The 18881-nt window shown below is 41.9% G+C and overlaps 1 protein-coding gene, 1 non-coding gene and 1 pseudogene across 2 annotated transcripts in view; 1 reads left to right on the top strand and 2 right to left on the bottom strand.

Annotated features, from left to right (window-relative positions):
* Nucleotides 1-3544: 3544 nt before the first annotated feature.
* LOC111760241 (U6 spliceosomal RNA) lies at nt 3545-3647 on the bottom strand. Its single transcript, XR_002793995.2, has one exon. It is a non-coding gene; the product is annotated as a U6 spliceosomal RNA (small nuclear RNA).
* A 6688-nt stretch (nt 3648-10335) lies between these two features.
* On the bottom strand, nt 10336-11114 carry LOC101427339 (ELL-associated factor 1 pseudogene; annotated as a pseudogene).
* A 3641-nt stretch (nt 11115-14755) lies between these two features.
* SLC28A3 (solute carrier family 28 member 3) overlaps nt 14756-18881 on the top strand; it is a 61124-nt gene continuing 56998 nt past the window's right edge. Inside the window, exon 1 of the mRNA XM_004449452.4 lies at nt 14756-14993. Within this exon, the coding sequence (XP_004449509.2) occupies nt 14907-14993 (87 nt within the window). The 5' untranslated portion in view covers nt 14756-14906. The remainder of the gene's footprint in view (nt 14994-18881) is intronic.

An 18881-nucleotide genomic window follows, 5' to 3' on the forward strand; every position in this document is an offset into this window, starting at 1 on the left:
CTTGTTTCTTTGTCCGCTTCTGTTGTCGTCAGCGGCACGGGAAGTGTGGGCGGCGCCATTCCTGGGCAGGCTGCTCTTTCTTTTCGCGCTGGGCGGCTCTCCTCACGGGCGCACTCCTTGCGCGTGGGGCTCCCCTACGCGGGGGACACCCTTGCGTGGCGCGGCACTCCTTGTGCGCATCAGCACTGCGCATGGCCAGCTCCACACGGGTCAAGGAGGCCGGGGTTTGAACCGCCGACCTCCCATATGGTAGACGGACGCCCTAACCACTGAGCCAAAGTCCGTTTCCCCATTATATTTTTTCTGAACAACTTTGGAATAAATTGCAAACATTATGTCCCTCTATCCTTAAATATTCCAATTTCCGAAGGGCATTCTCTTATACAACCACAGTACAATTGTCAAAATCAGGAAGTTGAACATTGATACATTATTATTGCTATTGCCAAAATTCAAATTTTGTTAATTGTCCCTATACTATTCTTAATAAGAAACATTTCCTTTGGTCCAGGATCCAATCCAAGATGATGCTTGTATTTATTTGTCATTTGTCTTTAGTATCCTTCAATCAGAAATTTCCTCTACCTTCTTTGTCTTTCATGACCTTGATACTTTGGAAGAGTGCAGGATGGTTGTTTTGAAGGATATCCCTCACTTGGGTCTAATATCTCTAAGATTAGATTCATTTTTGGCAGGAATACCACAGAAGTGATGTTGTGTTCTCAGTGCTTCATATCAGGATGCACACTGAAGTCACTTTGTCTCATTTTTGGTTGTCATTTGGTTAAGGTGGTATCTTCCAAGTTTCCCCAACATAAAGTTCCTATTATTTCTTTCTTTAAAACTACTATATAATTTGTGGAGAGAGCGACATTTACAGGCTATGCAGGTTTTCTTGTCCACATTGAATTTTCAGCCACTAATTTTTGGATCCCTTCTTCATTCTTGTCATTACGGTTGCAAAATGGTAAAGAAAACAAATTTTTGAGTGTTCTTTTTTCCAATGATTGCAAGACTTTTTCTAATAGCAGCCTTATTTAGCTGATTATTAAAAACTACTCACCCTTGACAAAATCCAATTTATTTCTTTTATTTGCTCATGCTTTCGGTGTAAAATCTAAGAAGTTTTTGCCTAATAAAAGGTCCTGAAGATGTTTAAAAAAAACAAACAAAAAAACTATTCACCCATCTCTCATGAACTATGTCCTATTTTCTCATCCCAAAAGGGACAGAGCGTTTCCCACCACAGAATGACCAACTTTGTGTTGTTAGGAAACAAAACCTAACGTATTCAAGCCATGGGCTGGTTCATGGACCTTTGCTTTATTTATTTATTTATTTTAGGAGGTACTGGGGATTGAACCCAAGACCTCGTACATGGGTAGCAGGCACTCAGCCACTGAGCAACACTCGCTCCCCTGGTTCATGGACCTTTGAGTTACACAAGATCCACCAAAGGACTGCAGCTAACACTAACTCCTGCTATAGGTAAAAGTTGGGGAAATTTTCTACACAAACCCAGTCCAGTATGAAACCCTGGTCTCTGCTGTCCACTCAGTTAAATGGTTTTCTCTGAACACTGCAGACAGAAAGTAATACTAGTAAAAGGGAGGATCTTCATCTCTGGAAATCATATCTTCACAGACTCCACAATGGGCTTCCTGGAAAATCTTTATTAATCCACAGGCATTAGGTTGCCATTACCATAACCCAGGCCAAAATTGATGTTTATTCTTCACTCCTTTAGCCTTGCCTGACTAGGTGCAATGGTAACACATTCACCTTCCAAACATTTAGCCCCAGGGATTCAACCCTGGCCTTTCAAGGACTTTCCTAAAAACGAAGCTGTGGTTTGGCTTCCATGGAATCTGGAATGTAATGAGCATTACATTGTACTGGACATTTTAGCTGAATTGCCTCATTTAATCCTCACAGCAGGCCCGAAAGATAGGTACAAACACAACCTCATTTTGCAGACAAGCACAGGCATTTAGAGAGGAACAGGAAAGTAACTTCCTCTAGGTTCCAGCTAGTCAGTAAGAGAGAAAGCCTGGAGTGGAAGCTGGACTGAGCCCAGAGCCCATGCTCTTCACTGCTGTGTTATACTCATCTGAAACACATACGAAGACTTTTTCTTAGCAGGACCAGGAGTAAGAAGAGTTAGACAGGCTTCCAGAGTAAAAAAATTTAAGGAAGTGGTCACTCGCAGGTGCTGATCCTGCACTTGCACAATGCTGTGAGTGACTGTCTCCTTGAACTTTGCATCTTAGCCTCTTTGCTTACTGCACTCTAGGCCCAGTTCTTGGGAAGAGCCACCTGTGAAAACATGTGCTCCTAACAACTCATTGTGGAGCTCACACAGGTTTCCTGGGACAGATGGGTATGTAGTGATTTTAGTTTTCTTCCTGTTTACCAAACGCTGGGGAGAAAGCAGACACTAAGACAAGTACCCACCTGTACCTGGTGGTGCTAAGCATTCATTCCCAGTGGAATCACTGGGGCATGCCAATGTCTGCACCTTCTTAAGAGTCACCTCAACTAAGCACAAATTGTACAGATTGGTTAAACTCTGCTTTCCTGACATCTCATCAGTTTTTCATTTTAACAACTTTTTTTGCACTTGCCTTGCTTGTGATTTGTTTTAGATTCCAACTCTCCCCACTAATAGAATGAGCACCATTGGATACTGACTCAGTTGTGCTTTCCCTGGGCATTTCTTTCCCAAACATGGCTATTGGCAGGACTAGGTTTCAGAGGAACGGCTTCAAATTACGGTTTTGTCACTTAGTTGTGTTCTTGGAAAACTCTCTTGACTTCCCTGAGCCTCAAGCATGTCATCTGTGAAATGGGGCTATTAATACCCCATTTGTAGACTTGCTGTGAAGACTCAATGGAAAGGATAGAAGTACCTAACGGAACATGGTCTTTTGATGACAAGAGCATCCTTCCAAGAATTCTTACTACAGTGATACAGATAGCCAAACAACCTCCACCTCTTCTCACAAGAGAACTACATATGTAAGGGAAGAGAAACAATATACTATGATGAATTTTTAAAAAATTTTTAACCTTCATACTGTAAAAAAATATGGAAGGCTTTTGGGTTTATTTTTATTTAATAAGCTTGTGCATTATGGTATCTGGGTTCTCAGGCTTTATAAGGCATCTCTTAAGGAATGGAATAAGAGATAGGAATCATTTGACTAACAAGCGTGGGTGATTTGGTTATTACGCATGCTGTCAAAGATAGAAGTGAGTTTGAGCAATGACACAAGCTATTCCTTCTACTTAATGATTCTATACAACTGGAAAATGATTTACAATGTAGTCTTGTAAAGTCAAAGAGAACTTTCACCTCATTTTCTGATCACAATTTCTATTTCCAAATTGGGCAAAATGAGTCATAGCTTCTACCAAGGTAATATTTTAAATTATAGCCCCATAAATCCAATTTATTCTGGTATTGTAATCATAGAGTCTGAATTTTCATTAACTCTAAAAACCCTTAACTATTGGCTTTATACATACCTTTTTCTGTTTCCTAAAAAATATGGGGCATTTCACGAATTTGTGTGTGCCATCCTTGTGCAAGGGCCATCTAATCTCTATCTTTTTAATTTTAGCATACGTGCTGCTAAAACAAGCACCACACTTCCCATTTTATGCTAAAAATTCTCTGGATATGATTAGCGTATTTTGCATTTTGGTATCATGGCTCCCTGTGCAATTTATTCTAATTAGGTTTCGAATTTTCCTTTTAGCTAGTGTAGTTAAAAAATGGAAGGGCAGGTCACTGTCCTTTTTTTTTTTTTTTTTTTTTTTTTATTGCTGACCTTCATTTTTTATTTAAATATAGTGATCTTTTTTAAAGAAAAAAAACTTTGCATAGCAAATATTTCACATAAATATAAACACGCATGAGTATTTCATAATAAACCAAAATAAACTTTGAGACATAAGAATTTAAAATCTCTAAGGAACAAAACAACAAACCCAAGGCAGAATCAACAGGAGCAACAAAAACACGCATTTCATAACGCTTCAATAGGTCTTGTCTTTCATCCCACTCGTTAAGGCCTGAGTTACAAAAATCCTACCTTTCCTCACCAAATAGAAACCGTCAGTCTGGCTGTACCTAATATACATCCACATAACAGACTATTTCTCTTTCAAAATAATACAATAAATACATCACACAAATATACAGGCATCCTACTGGAACAGCCTCTCAAATATGAAAGTAAGGACTTTGGAATTTTCAAGTTTTCCCACCACAAAGCACATAGATATTAACACCACATGTAGGAAGAAAAAAAAAATGCAGATTGTTACAGAAATAAAATATTTAGTTAATGAGTGGTATTATCTCAAACCTCTAGTTTATCTGTATAACATTTTCCCAAATCACATCTTTACTGTGGCTTGCCATGGCCCCTCAGACATTTGGACTTAAATCTTCACACCTCACCTAAATAACCCACAGTACGGTAGACATTGTACAGAGCAACAATTGAGTTAGACTTAAACCCGTGATTATCGGCATGGATGGTTTCCAGCTGTCTCTTAAGTGCCTGGGATGTTTTTTCTGTCTGAGCCTAACCTCTGGACTCCACTGATTAGCATTCATCTCTTCCCGATACCGGACCTTAAGCATCTGAATGTCTGTTCCTGTGGACACCCGAAGGAGTAGAGGTGAGAGTGAGGTCCCACCAACCAGAGTTCAAGCAAGAGGGAGGTCAGTACATACACAGGGCATTCCATATGGGTTGAGAGCCCAGAGGAAGAGCCCCTGAAGATAGCACTTGTGGAGTTTGGAGGGGGAGAGGGGAGGGCTCTCCGGGCGGAGAAAGATGACTGAAAGAAGGCCGGGAGGCAGGAAGAGAAGACATCCAAGTCGGCTGGCCCCGGGGGACTCCTCAGAGGTAGTCTGTGAGGCCAAATTCTCGATTTCCAAGAAGAAACGATTCCTTCCACTGGTGGGTAAAGCTGGAGGGGATGGGGATGAAGGGTGGCGCTAAAGGATTTGTGCAGAGACCAAAACCAAAGTCGTGTAGAGATGAACTCTCCAGTCAAGTAGGACGGATGAAAAGAGGGGGTCTGAAGCTGGCAGAGCTTGACCACAAGCCCAGTGCCACACAGAGGCACTTCCTATACAAAAAACATCCTGACTAGGTATGCCAAAATCCACAGTTTTGTTTATATAAATCAAGACTTTGGGAGAAGAAAGAAAAAAATTAAAAATTAAAGTCTTAAATAAATGTTTCTGGTTCACGTTCAAGTTCCTGGAACCTGCCCCAGCTTGAGCAAGTGAAGAGCAGTGAAACAGTTCCCACGTCCAGTAACACTTCAGGTCTCCCAGTCATGACCTTCACCTTCCTGAGCCATTGTCATCACCGAGGAGTTAGAAATCAATTGTAAGAGTCCAGCACTGGGCACGGGGTGTACCCATGGCCTACGCTCGCTTGGGTAGAATGGCATGAGCGTAAGAATGCTGCCGGGCAATGGGTCCCCCCATCCTGCCCACATCCCTGCTCACCAGGGGGTCCCTGTGGTTGAAACAGAGTTGACTTGGTACAGCCCAACTCTAACCAAACCCCTCACCGTGGATCACCTATTTCCTTTCTAGGTCCAGAATGTTTTCCTCCACTAGCTGGGCAGGGAGGGGCCTGCTGTGTGGAGGGACCAGGGGAGGGAAAATAATTTTTATTTATTTTTTATTTGTTTAAAGATTTATTTATTTATTTCTCGCCCCCCACCCCTCGCCCCCCACCCTCTGCCCTGGTTGTCTGTTCTCTGTGTCTATTCGCTGCGTGTTCTTCTTTGTCCGCTTCTGTTGTTGTCAGCAGCACGGGAATCTGTGTTTCTTTTTTTTGTGTGTCATCTTGTTGTGTCAGCTCTCTGTTTGTGTGGCAGCATTCTTGGGCAGGCTGCACTTTCTTTCGTGCTGGGCGGCTCTCCTTACGGGGCGCACTCCTTGCACATGGGGCTCCCCTACATGGGGGACACCCCTGCATGGCAGGGCACTCATTACACACATCAGCACTGCGCGTGGGCCAGCTCCACATGGGTCATGGAGGCCTGGGGTTTGAACCGCAGACCTCCCATGTGGTAAATGGACGCCCTAACCACTGGGCCAAGTCCACTTCCCAGAAAATGATTTTTAATGTCTTCATGCCTATTGAGCCAAAGAAGATGGAAATGTCTCAGGACTGTTATTCAAATGACAGAAATGGGCTACTCCATACTCATTATGGGATGATGTATCACACATTTCACTCAGTATGGAACATTTACTAGTCACCAGTTTCCTGCAGCAACAGACGCGCTGGGAAAACTGCACAACCATGTTGGGATGTGCAGAAGGCAGTCTTGTCCCTTTCTTCTAGTTGCATAGGAAAATACAGCTCAACGTGGAAATCAGGCTCAAACAGTGGTACGAAAACATGGACCAAAACACCTTATGAAAATAATATGCTCATTTCATGCTCGGCATTCCTATCTAGATTCTGGTTTTTTGGAAACTTATTCCTGGTTCAGTTGTTCAGAGAGATTTCTCCACGATGCCTCTTTTCCACTCCCCACCAATGAATGAAGAACACTTAAATGGATCTAAATGAAAGTAAAGCCCCACTGTAATCGGGTCACGCATGGCAGCACGGTGGCTGCTGGCTTAATCCGCTCACCCAGCCTCATGTATTTAGGGACTGTCTGGATCTAAAGTTGAGCAGGAAGCACTTTTATCTTTGGAACCCAGTAAAAATTCCAAGGTACAAACCAAGTCCCATGTATGAGAATCTGTGGCTCCCACAAATGAGATTCGAAGGAGAAAGCAGTGGGTGGAGCCTGGGCTGGAAGCAGGAGGCCTGCCACAAAGGAGCCGTGCACATCACTTTCTTTGCTTGTAAAGGAGTTGAACTAGCAGGTCACTAGGGTCTCATCCAGCTGGTCCTTGAGCATTCTGTTTTTTTTAATATCTCAGACTTTTATTGAATCAATTCATGACCTGGGGAGATTACAATCACCATGAGGTAGAGAGGAATACTGCTGAACAAAAAGAGCATTAGGCTTTTTTTTAAGCTTTTTTTCTCTTTAAAGATAGATGACATAAAACTTTACATTAAAAAACATAAGAGGTTTCCAGATACCCGCTCCACCCACACCAACATTCCCTTTCATCAGTAAGGCACATTCATTGCATTTGGTGAATGCACCCTGGAGCACTGCAACACCGCATGGACCATAGTTTACATTGTAGTTCATACTCGCCCCCAGTCTATCCAGTGGATTATGGCAGGGTATACAATGTCCTGGCATGTGTCCTACAATATCATTCAGGACAACTCCAAGTCCCAAAAATGCCCCATATCACACCTCTTCCTCCCTCTCCCTGCCTTCAGCAACACCCATGTCCACTGTCTCCATATCAATGATACAATTTCTTCCATTGCTAGAGTCACAACAGTTCTATAGTAGAATACCAGCAAGTCCACTCCAATCCATATTATATTCCTCTATCCTGTGGACCTTGGAATGGTGATGTCCACTCCACTTCTAAATAAAGAAGGGGCTTAAATCCCACATGGCTGATGGATGCAATTCTCCAGCTTGTAGATGTAGACATTCTCGGTTCCCTCATGGTGGTTGACCATTCTCACCTCCCCGTCAGCTGACCTGGGTAAGTCCAACGAACTGGAGAGTAGGTGTTACAACTCTGCTGAGGCTCAGGACCCAGCTGGCACATGGCCAGTCCAGAGATTCAAGTCTCCTGAGCATACACCAACCCCAGTGCCAACCACAGATTCAGTAAAAGTGACAGAAGAAGCATGTGTAGAAAGGTTGCATGTGAGTCCAACTCCATCACTCAGGAGAGCATTGGGCTTTTATAGTCAGAACAAGGGAATACACTGGGAGGAAATTTTCATTGGTTAATACAGACTGTATTTCCTAACATGGTTGGTGCAAGCAATTCTTAGCAATGAGGAAGTTAGCTGGTGTACAAATAGGGATTTAGCAGCTGCTGATTGATTGGTTTTAATCCTGCTTTCTGGACAAACTGGGCATTTTCAGGGAATAGAAATTTACTTAGATATTGCTTAGCACGGTATCTCCAATTGGGCCTATAGGATTTTCTTTACCAAGAGATATGGAAGATAAATCCATTTAACCTTCCAGCTTATTACTAAGAGTTTCCTAAATTCTCTTCTAGAACTGAAGAACAATGTGAGTCTGAGATTGAAAGGCCTTGCTGAGTCTAGGACTCTGCCTTGAAGGGCAGGGTGTCAGGCTGGCTCAGACACAACTTCCTTACCACTTTGTATCAATAATTTAAGGTGGTTTTAACATTCTTCTGGGCTGTAATTTGGGGTTTTTCCTTCCTCTTCTCACCTTCAAAGACTGTTTCATTTAACTCATATAGACGGTTTGGCCGAACTGAGGTTTTGGTTTTGTTTTGTTTTGTTTTGTTTTGTTTTTAATTTTATTCATTTTGTAAAAATATTACATTCAAAAAATATGAGGTCCCATTCAACCCCACCATCCCCACCCCACCACTCCCCCCCCCCCCCCCCCCCCCAGCAACACTCTCTCCCATCATCATGACACATCCATTGCATTTGATAAGTACATCTCTGGGCATCACTGCACCTCATGGTCAATGGTCCACATCATAGCCCACACTCTCCCACGTTCCATCCAGTGGGCCTGTTAAAACTGCATCACTAGCTTGGTGAAGATACGGCCTTCGAGTAACCTAGACCAGTGCACATTTGTTTGTTTTGCATCAACAGTGTTAACCAGACAGGACTTTAGTTCTTTTTTTTTAAAGCAATATTTTTGAACCATATTCACGTACCATACAATCCTTCTGAAGTGTATATAGTGGCTTTTGGTATATCACAGAGTTGTGCATTCATCATTGCAATCAATGTTAGAGCATTTTCATTCCTCCAAAAAGGAAACCCTTCTACTCCTTAGTAGTCACCTCTCAATCCCTCCATCCTTCCCCTGCCATACGTATCTGCTAATCTAATCCCATCTCTATAAATTTCTTTTCATTTACAATTTATATAAATGGAGTTAAACAATATGTACTACTTTGTGCCTGGTTTCTAGTGTCTGTCACTTAGGATAATTCTTTTTTTTTAATTGATGAAAAAAATATTAATATATTGCTATCCACTATAGTCCATAGTTGCTTTAGGTGTATTTTTGCCCAACTACCTCCCTATTATTAACATCTTATAATGTTAATGTACATCTGATTCATGGAAGAATGAAATTGTACTACTAACCACACTCATCATTTGCCTCAGGGTTCACTATGTTATACAGTCACTTGTTTCATCCTTTAGTTTCCCTTCTAGTGACAGCTCTAAACTTTGCCTTTCCACCACAACCATAGCCCCATATTGGTATTGCTAATTACATTCACTCTAATGTGCTATCATCCCCTCTATCCCATTCCAAACTTTTACAACCTGATTACAAATTCTGTACAAATTAGGCCTCTGCTCCCCATTCTTTATCCTCGTTCTATCATCTGGTGACCAGTCTTCTAGCTATTAACTCCAAGACTTTGTTCATTATATTTAGTTAATATTAGTGAGATCACACAATAATGTGGGCTTTTTGTTGCCTGGCTTCTTTCACTCAACATAATATTCTCAAGGTTTATTCATGTTGCCATGCATCACTACTTCATTTCTTCTTTTGTCTGAATAATATTTCATTATATGCACATGGCACATTTTGTTTGTCCATTCATCTGTTGATGGACTCCTGGGTTGTTTCCATCTTGTGGCGATTGCGAATAATGCTGATAAGAACATCAGTGTACAAATGTCTGCTCGTGTCCCTGCTTTCAGTTCTTTTGAGTATACACCTAGGAATGGGATTGCCAGATCATATGGCAGATCTATATTTCACTTCCTGAGAAACCGCCAGTTTTCCACGGTGACTGCACCATTCTATATCCCCACTAACAGAGAATAAGTATAGATAGGACTATAATTCTGTTAGGTCTTCTATAGATCCACTTATACTTTGACACAAGAGATTGTTCAAAAAACACAGGAGAAAATCACCCATCATCTCTAAGTTAAAGATTTGACTATCAGAGAGCTCCAGAGCCTCAAACTCCTACTCCAGCCCCTGATCCACCACATTTTTCTCTTGGCGATGGACTCCATGCTAAAGCAGCCCTGTCTTGCAGCATATTTGTGCACCAAAAAGTTGATTTTGAAAGATCCGGCTCTAGCCATCACTTTTACTGTCTGCCTCACTCAACTGCAAGTCATTTCCTTCCAACCTCAAGAGAAATCACACTGGGGAGAACTCTCAACAGGGTTGGAGGGTATTCATAAGCTAGTTGCTTCCTGGCAGCCGACTGGCTCCATTGGTGTCGGGAGCCTGCTGTGGTGGCACTGCTGGCACAAAGGCTGTGGAGAGGCTTGGGCTTTGTCCTCACCTTCGCTGCTAGAGCTGTCATCATTGCTGCCCAAGGAGCTCTCCGAGTCTGAGGAGCTGCTCCCACTGCAACTGCTCTTCTGTTCAATATGTCTACTTCTGCCCTCAGCTCTCTTTTGGTGTCATCCAGCTGAGGTTCAGGTGAGGGGTTTTCTTTCAAGGGAGAAGTTTCGGGTCCAGCTGGGGGCTTCCATGGAGCTTTGAAGGCCATAGGTGGTGGAGGCAGTGGCAGCTGTGGTAGCTGTGAGGAACAAGTGGACTGCTGTTCCATTTGGACCTGGATTTTACTGCTCCCCTCAGCTCTTGTTTTCTTGACATGAACGCTGTTACTGAGTTTCCAGCAAGGGTTCAGCATTGTTGTGATTAATGACAAGCACACAGTCTTTCTGATAAGGTCATTTGTTCCCCGTGAACACAGTCAATGGCAGTGTGGATCCAGGAATACGTGGCAGCATAGTTGTGGCTTCATCCCCTTTGTCAACCTGAAGCTCTCCTTCACAGGAGGTGTCTATGGATGCTGGCTTCAAATCATCTTGGCTAGGGTTTCTCTGGGGTTCAAGAAGCCAAGCAAATAAAAGGGGATTTCAGGGTTCAGGTCACTGTCTTTTTCTAGGAAGTACCAGGGATTGGACCCGGGATACCTCATACATGGGAAGCAGCCCATTTGGAGCTACAGCAGCTCCATGGTTCACTGTCTTTTAATCCAGTCTGTACAGAGTCCCAAACCTGTCTTTGTCCACCACCAAGGGAAAGAAAACACATCAGGTTGTTGCATTTTAAAAAGGTTCATATACCAGTCTTCGCAAGGAGGTCAGACACTGGAGTTAAGTTTCTGCCATTATACCCATAAATGGCAGATTGAAGATTTCTTTTCCTCCATAGAATAAGAATCCTCCATTCCCTTAAACTTAATTGGTTTTGAGTCCATAAAGATTGCATCTGATTGCAGCAACTGGTTTCTTCCTCCAACCATTTTACATGTAAATTCCCCATGCTATCTGCTTTCCATTTATCTGCATCTCTCATAATTACTTCCCATCAGATTTTTTTTCCTTTGCTAGCATGGTGACTACTTATTATAACATTGTGCAGTAATGGGGAAGAATTAATGAAAATCCCTATGTCTGTTCATCAGTAAGAATTACTGAACAGCTATAGCACAAAGGAAGCTTGGATGGTGTTGGTAAGTGATGAGGATTTGGACTAGGGGTCCAGGAACACAAAGTCAATGGAGATCAGAGTGAGTTTTTCCCACAGTGCCAATATGGTGGGAATTTGAGGAGGGGCTGTCTTTAGCCATGGTCAAGCAGAGATGGTGATGCTTTCCTTCGTATGCATCACATATCACATGCTCAACCATGGGTGTACCTGGCCTTACTTAGAAAGTATGTACTTAAAATGCATGTAAATCACCATTTAGAAATCACTGCACTTTTTTTTTTAAGACAAGCATTATCTTATAGCAAACTTACTACATGGCAGGCACTCTTCTAAGTGTTTTTCAAAAATACTCAATAATGCTATAAAATGGGTACTATTATCCTCTCTCTGCAGATGAAGAATCTGAGGAACAGAAAATAAAGTAACTTGGTCGCTTAAATTCATGTATCTAGCAAACCAGGGACCAGCATACTTTTTGTGAATATGTTAGACGTTGAGCTATACATACCATCTCTCACAATTACTCAACTCTGCCACTGTAGCACAAAAACAGCCATAGATGATACGTCAATGAATGGGTGTGGCTGTTCCAATAAGACCTTCACTGATAGACATTGAAATTTGAATTTCATATAACTTCCATGTGTCATGAAACATTCTTTTAATTTTTTTCAACTTATCTAAAAATGTATTTTTTAAAAGATATTCAGATTACATAAATTTTACATAAATAATATAGGGGGTTCCCATATGCCCCACTCCCCACATGGCCCACATATACCCACATTAATAACATCCTTCATTAGTGTGGTACATTCATTGCAATTGATGAACACATTTTGGAGCATTGCAACTAAGCATGGATTATAGTTTACACTATAATTTACACTCTCTACCACACAATCCATAGGTTATGGCAGATATATAATAGCTTGTATCTGTCATTGCAGTGTCATTCAGGACAATACCCAAGTCCTGACAATGCCCCCGTATTACACCTGTTTCCCTCTCCCTGCTCTGAGAACCTCCAGTGGCCACTGCCTCCACAACAATGATATAAGTTCCATTGCTATAAGTCTATAGTAAGTCCATTCTAGTCCATAGTTCATTCCCCAATCTTGAGGATTCTGGAATGGTGATGCCTACTCCACCTCTAACTGAGAAGGGAAGTTCAGTCCCATACAACCAATGGATGGGACTCTCTTGAGTGGTAGGCTCTCAGTTCCTTGCTATGGTGGTTGTCCATCATCACCTCCTTGTTAGTTGCCCTTGGTGAGTCCAGTGAACTGGAGAGAGGTGCTGCAACTCCACTGATGCTCAAGGCCCAATTGGCACATAGACAGCTCAAAGATTCAAGTCTCATAAACGTACACCTACCAACTCCAGCACCAGCTAAGCCAATGCCATCTTGCCAGAACTCAGTCAACTGTTTAAAAATGTAAAAACCATTCTTAACTCATGGGCCATATAAAAGCAGGCAGTGGGCTGGATTTGGCCTATGAGGTATACTTTGCTGACACCAGTAGTAAGTGGTAGAACCAACATTTGGGCCTAGGCAGAATAGTTCCAGTGGGTTCTTAATCACCATATGTATACAGTTTATATCAAGGCAATAAAAGTAAATCATACTCTCTATAGAAAATTTAGAGACGTATAAAAGAGAAAATAAACTAGCACCCATAAAAACCGCAGCCCAGAAATAACCACTAGTAATGTTTGGTGTTTTCTTCTAGTCTTTCGTTTACTCTGAGCAATGTTCAGTTTTTTATTCAAGTTTTTCATTTATCAACAGATAGGAAATTTCCTATTATGAAAGATTCCTACACTAATAATTTCATAATGGAATCAGTCTTTTTAGTAAGAGGACACTCAATCACCTCTCATTTATCTGTTACATGTCTTCATTTCTGTGAGCTGGATTTTAAAAGCAGCCCAATGTGTAGATAAGGTAGGTAAAGGCTTTGGAATCAACCAGATCTAAACTAAACTTAGAAAAAAAAGCTTGAGGTATAATTTACACACCATAAAATTCACCCTTTCATAGTGTACTATTCAGTGATTTTTAATATTCACATTGTTGTGAATATTAATTTTCGTTGTCTAAAAAAGAAGTTCCATAGTCATTAATAGTCACTCATTCTCTTCCCCCATCCCCAGGAAAATCACTAATCAACTCTTTGCCTCTATGGATTTATTCTGGACATTTCATATAAATGGAATCATTCCATTCATACTCTTTTGTGTTCATCTTCCTTCCTGTAACATAATGTTTTCAAGGTTCATCCGTGTTGTAGCATGACCAGTACTTAAGTTACTTTTGATTACTAAAATAATATTAGTAATATCTACTGTATGGATGTATCACATTTTGCTCATCCATCAGTTCATGGACATTTGGGTTGTTTCCATCTTTGGGCTACTGTGAATAACGCTATGAATATTGGTGTATAGGCAGTTGTTTGAGTACCTGTATTCAGTTCTTTGGAGTATACATTTAGAAGTGGGATTGCTGGGTCAAGTGCTATTTTTATGTTTAACCTTTTAAGGAACCACCAACCTGTTTTCTATGGAGGCCACACCATTTCACATTCTTACCAACTGTGTATGAGGATTCTGGTTTCTCCACATCCTCACCAATACTGGTTATTATCTGTATTTTTAATTATAGTTCTCCTAGTGGGTGTGTTAGACCTAAATTTGACTTCAGCTTCTCCCTATTATTAATAGCTATATGAACTCCGAGAGTAAATTCCTTAACTTTCCTTCAATGCAGTTTTCCCAAATGTGTAATAAAAGGCTTTTCTGAAGGTAAACCAAGACCACCACATGTGCAGTATCTGGTGTGTACCTGGCACATAGTAAGTGGATTTTTGATAGCAGTTACCTCTGCCAGCCCCACCATACCTAGCCACCCAGAGGAAATATACTTTGTCACTGAGGACTATAGAAAAAGTTTCCTTTTCTGTATTCTCTCCATGAATGAAAATGGAGAGCGAAAATGAGACCAATGAGAAAGATTAACGAGGTGGGTGGATCTAACCGAAGCACACCATTGTTGACCAGAAGCTTCCACCCTGCTCACCCGCCCCATCTGCCCTGCCCCAACCCAGGTATCTGCCCAAATCATTCAGTCGCCTATTGTTGAAACTTCCAGACGGAAGCTTCTCCTTCCTCATTCCTTTCAACAGCAGTTGGCAATCTGACATCAGCAGAGGCTGTGTTCTTTGTCACAGGTACAGGAGACCTCCAGAACTGACATCTGAAAAGAATTCTGAGCAAGCATGGCTCTAGCCAGTAACCACGAGCTCAAGGAGCTGAGGAGTGCTGTAGCATCTGTAACTGAGGGCCATAGCAATGCTGCTTTCCAGGTGAGCCAGAGTTTCATCTTATTTTTCTTTTAAGACTAAGTAAATGGAAACAATGCTCTCTACTTACGCTCTTGGCAACTTGCTCAACTAAGGCAGTAGGACTATTGGGACACAATAGGATTTTTAATGGTATGCCTTAAGCCTATTTTTCTTTCTTGGACTCCTCTTGGGTTGATAAACCTGATTAGTCTCTTCGAATTGGACCTGTTTTGCTCCTGACCTCTTTTTGTTGTTTGGGGCTCACTGCAGGGGCACAGCACTTACCTGCAGGCACCTTTCCAGAGAACTAGTGAGAGGCAAAGAATAGGGGGGAAAGTTAAGAATCCAGATGCTAGATGGAGTCAGCTCTCTGGGGTTCCTTGTCCCAGTTCCAGATTTGAGGGCCTCTGGGGCTGGCCCTGGAGCCTGCCCAGAGCTGCTGGGTCATGGAAACGAGTCCTATGTCATCATCAACCAAAATTCCCCGAGTGATTAATGCTGCTCAGCCCAGGACTGGGTGCCACAGACCTGAAGGACGCCTTTCACTGGGAAAATACCACAGGCTATGCTGACTGGGTCTGGGAGAGGGATTTTAAGGGCTGTTCCCAAGTGTGCTGGCTTTCCCGACACTTACTATGGGAACTTGGGAGGAGACACAGAGGCTGCATGAGCTGGTGTCAGCAACCTCTTGGGCTTCGGGGAAATCAAATGACAAAACAAAACTGTCAGGTACTAGAGAAAAAGGAATGAGGAAAGTAAGGGGAATTTCCCATTCACGAGTGGCTTTTAGCTGTCTGTACAGTATTCAGTGGTACCCATCTCCTGGGTTACAAGGATTAAATGAGGGGAAGGTACATAATGGCTCTATTATTATTCAAGGAATGAAAGAAATGGAACTGGATAAATACCCAAAAAGAGTAGAAGAGCAAAAAAAAGGGGTGCAGTGGAGAAAGGCCCATGTCACCAGCCACTGGCTGTTCAAGGGAGGTGAGCAGGGCACACACCTCCCAATGGCAGCTCTTTTGGGGATCCCCTCACATGCTCCTAATCAAAACACAGTATCCCCAGGCCTCAGGCACTGAGTAGCGTGTCTCAAACCAAGCAGAGCACCACACCCCAATACTAAAGAGGGGTCACCGATTGATTTCTTCCAATTCATGCATTTCCAGAGATGTGTGTTTAAGCAACAGAATCATTAACTTTTTCATAGGTTTGGGCACCGCTAGGAACTGATAACAAATCAAGAAGAAATAACAACCTATTTTTAACCTCTAGGAGCAGAGCAGGCAGAAACAAACAAGCTATTAGAGTATGTTGTGATGTGGGGAAAAAAAAACCCATAATGATGGATGTTTATACCAAATACATTACAAATAAATGTGTAGGTGGAGTTGGGCCAACTGGGAAGTCTGTGAAGACATGGCAGGAGGAGAGGGGACTTCAGCTAGGGCTTAAAGAATGGTCAGGGATTTCCAAGTCAGAGCAGAGAATGGGGTTAAACTGAGCATTGCAGGCAAAGAGAACTCTGGGCACAGACACAAGGGAATGAAGGAAGGGGAGGCATATTGACCCAGATCTTGTGTGTACAAAGGGGCATTTGAGAAGGAATCAAAATGTAGAGTGACTATCAAAGGACTATTCTTAGGTTGTAGGATCACTAGGATTGAAGGTGGACTAAAATGGAGAGATTTGTGTGTAGTTGTGGCCCCCAGTTGGGAGGTTAGAATAATAGCCGGAACTAGGCTAGTGGTGGAGGTGCCTCTGCGGTAGAATTGGTGGGACCTCAGGGTGGACTGTAAGACCAAGGGCTCTGAGGCTATAGGCTGTCTGGGTGACTTAATGCTTTAGTGTTCTCCTCTGCAAGAGAGGCCAACAATAGTACTGACCTCAGGCTGTTGGGAGAATTAAAAAAGCTAATATATTGGGGGATAGTGCCTGGCACACAGCAAGAACATAATAATGGTAGCTTTTGGTGCTGAGGTAGGTTAAGGAGATTGTGGAATCAGCATTTCTAGTTTGGGGTATTGGCTTGAATGATTTCCCTTAACCTAGATGGGAATCTAGGATTAGGCTAGAGTGAGGAAGAGAACGAGTTTAATTTGAGGCCTCTTAGTTGAAAGTAAGGTGATTCCAAACATCTAGATAAAGGTGGAGCTGAAGTGGGAAGCTTATACCATCGCCGCACTTGGAACGTAGAAGAGGGTCATAAATTTGAGGGCTGTTAATATAGAGACAAGCCAAGGGCCTGGAGAGGATCACTGTGATGGGAAACCTGGGAAACACCAGGGTTGGAGGCCTGGAGAAGTGCAGAAGCCAGAGGGCTGCAGTTAGAAAAAGAGAAGCAGAACCAGGAGAGGAAAGGGGCTGGAGAAGCTACAAGGTTAAAAGGAAAGACTGCAAAGAAGTGGACAGGAAGAGGACCACAGGATAGTTGGATTTGCCAACTAGGAAGTTATTAGTGACCCTGGGTTGGACTGGGAGGAGCAGTTTGTGCTGTGAATGATATTTAAGAGACTGGAGAAAATGAGGACAGAGAGGAGAAGGGAGTAAGAGAGCAGAACGGGGTAAGAGAGGTGCTCAGGGGAGGCAAGGTAGAGGTTGGGGGAGGGGTTGCTTTTTCACTAAAAAACCTAAAAACATTTTCATTGTGAAATATGAAAAAAAAAAACACACATAAAGACAAGTATTCAATTTACTATAATGCAAACGCTTACGTAACTGCTACCCAGGTTAAAAAATAGGATACTGCCCTTCCCCCAGGACTCCAACCCTGAACGTTCTCAGTCACAACCATCTTCTGCCCCACCCCACCCCAAGGAACCACTATGCTAACTTTATGGCAATTTCCTCCTTGCTTTTCTTAATACTTTACAACATAGGTATGAATCCCCAAGTGCCACTTTTGCCTATTTTTTGAACTTCCTATAAATATAAAGATCTAATATGAATTCTTTGCTCATTTTAAAGATTTATAAGGAACTAGGTTGCACAAATTCTTTTGTTCAACTTTATATTTCCAAGATTCAGCCATGTTCTTGGATGTAAGTAGAAATCATTCAATTTCATTGATGTATAGTATTCCATTGCATAAATATTCAAAATGTATCTATTTTATATTTGCATTGTCAAATTTAGGGCTTCTTCTTTGTGCATGCTTCCTGGTGCTTGTGTAGCTAATTTATTCTGGGGTTATACTGAGGAGTGGAATTGCGAGGCCATTGGGTATACATATATATTTTCACCTTTAGTAATAGTGCCAAACTGGTTTCCTAAATAGTTTTTCCAATTTATACTGCCATTAGCAGATTGTGAGTTCCTGTCACTTCATATGATCACCAATATTTATCTGTCTTTTAAATTTCAGCCATTCTGCCGAGTATATAGTAGTATATCATTGAGGTTTTAATTTTCATTTTCCTGGTTATTAAAGAGCTTAAGCAACTTTTTATGTGTTTGCTGTCCATTCAGTGTCTATTTATGAAATACCTTTAAGTCTTATTCATTTTCTCTACTGAAGTTTGACTTTTTCTTATTGACACGAAGAGACTCTTTTGCTCCTTTCTCTCTTCTCCTTCTGGGAATCCCATTATGTATATTATAGTATACTTTATGGCGTCCCACTAGTCTCTGAGGCACTTGGTGTCCTGCCAGTCTCTGAGGCACTATTATTCTTCATTTTTTTTCTTTCTGTGCCTTAGGCTACATAATTTCAATTGGCCTATTGTTCAAGTTCACTGATTCTTCTGTAAGCGCAAATCTGCTGTTGAGTTCTTCTCGTGAATTTTTCATTTCAGTTTTTGTACTTTTAAATGTCAGAATTTCTATTTCTTTTTTCTAATATCAATCTCTTTATTTATTTGAGACATCAGTCTCATACTTTCCTTTAGTTCTTTAGATACCGTTTCCTTT

This window comes from Dasypus novemcinctus, chromosome 8 (assembly GCF_030445035.2).
Source record: "Dasypus novemcinctus isolate mDasNov1 chromosome 8, mDasNov1.1.hap2, whole genome shotgun sequence".
NCBI lineage: Eukaryota > Metazoa > Chordata > Mammalia > Cingulata > Dasypodidae > Dasypus > Dasypus novemcinctus.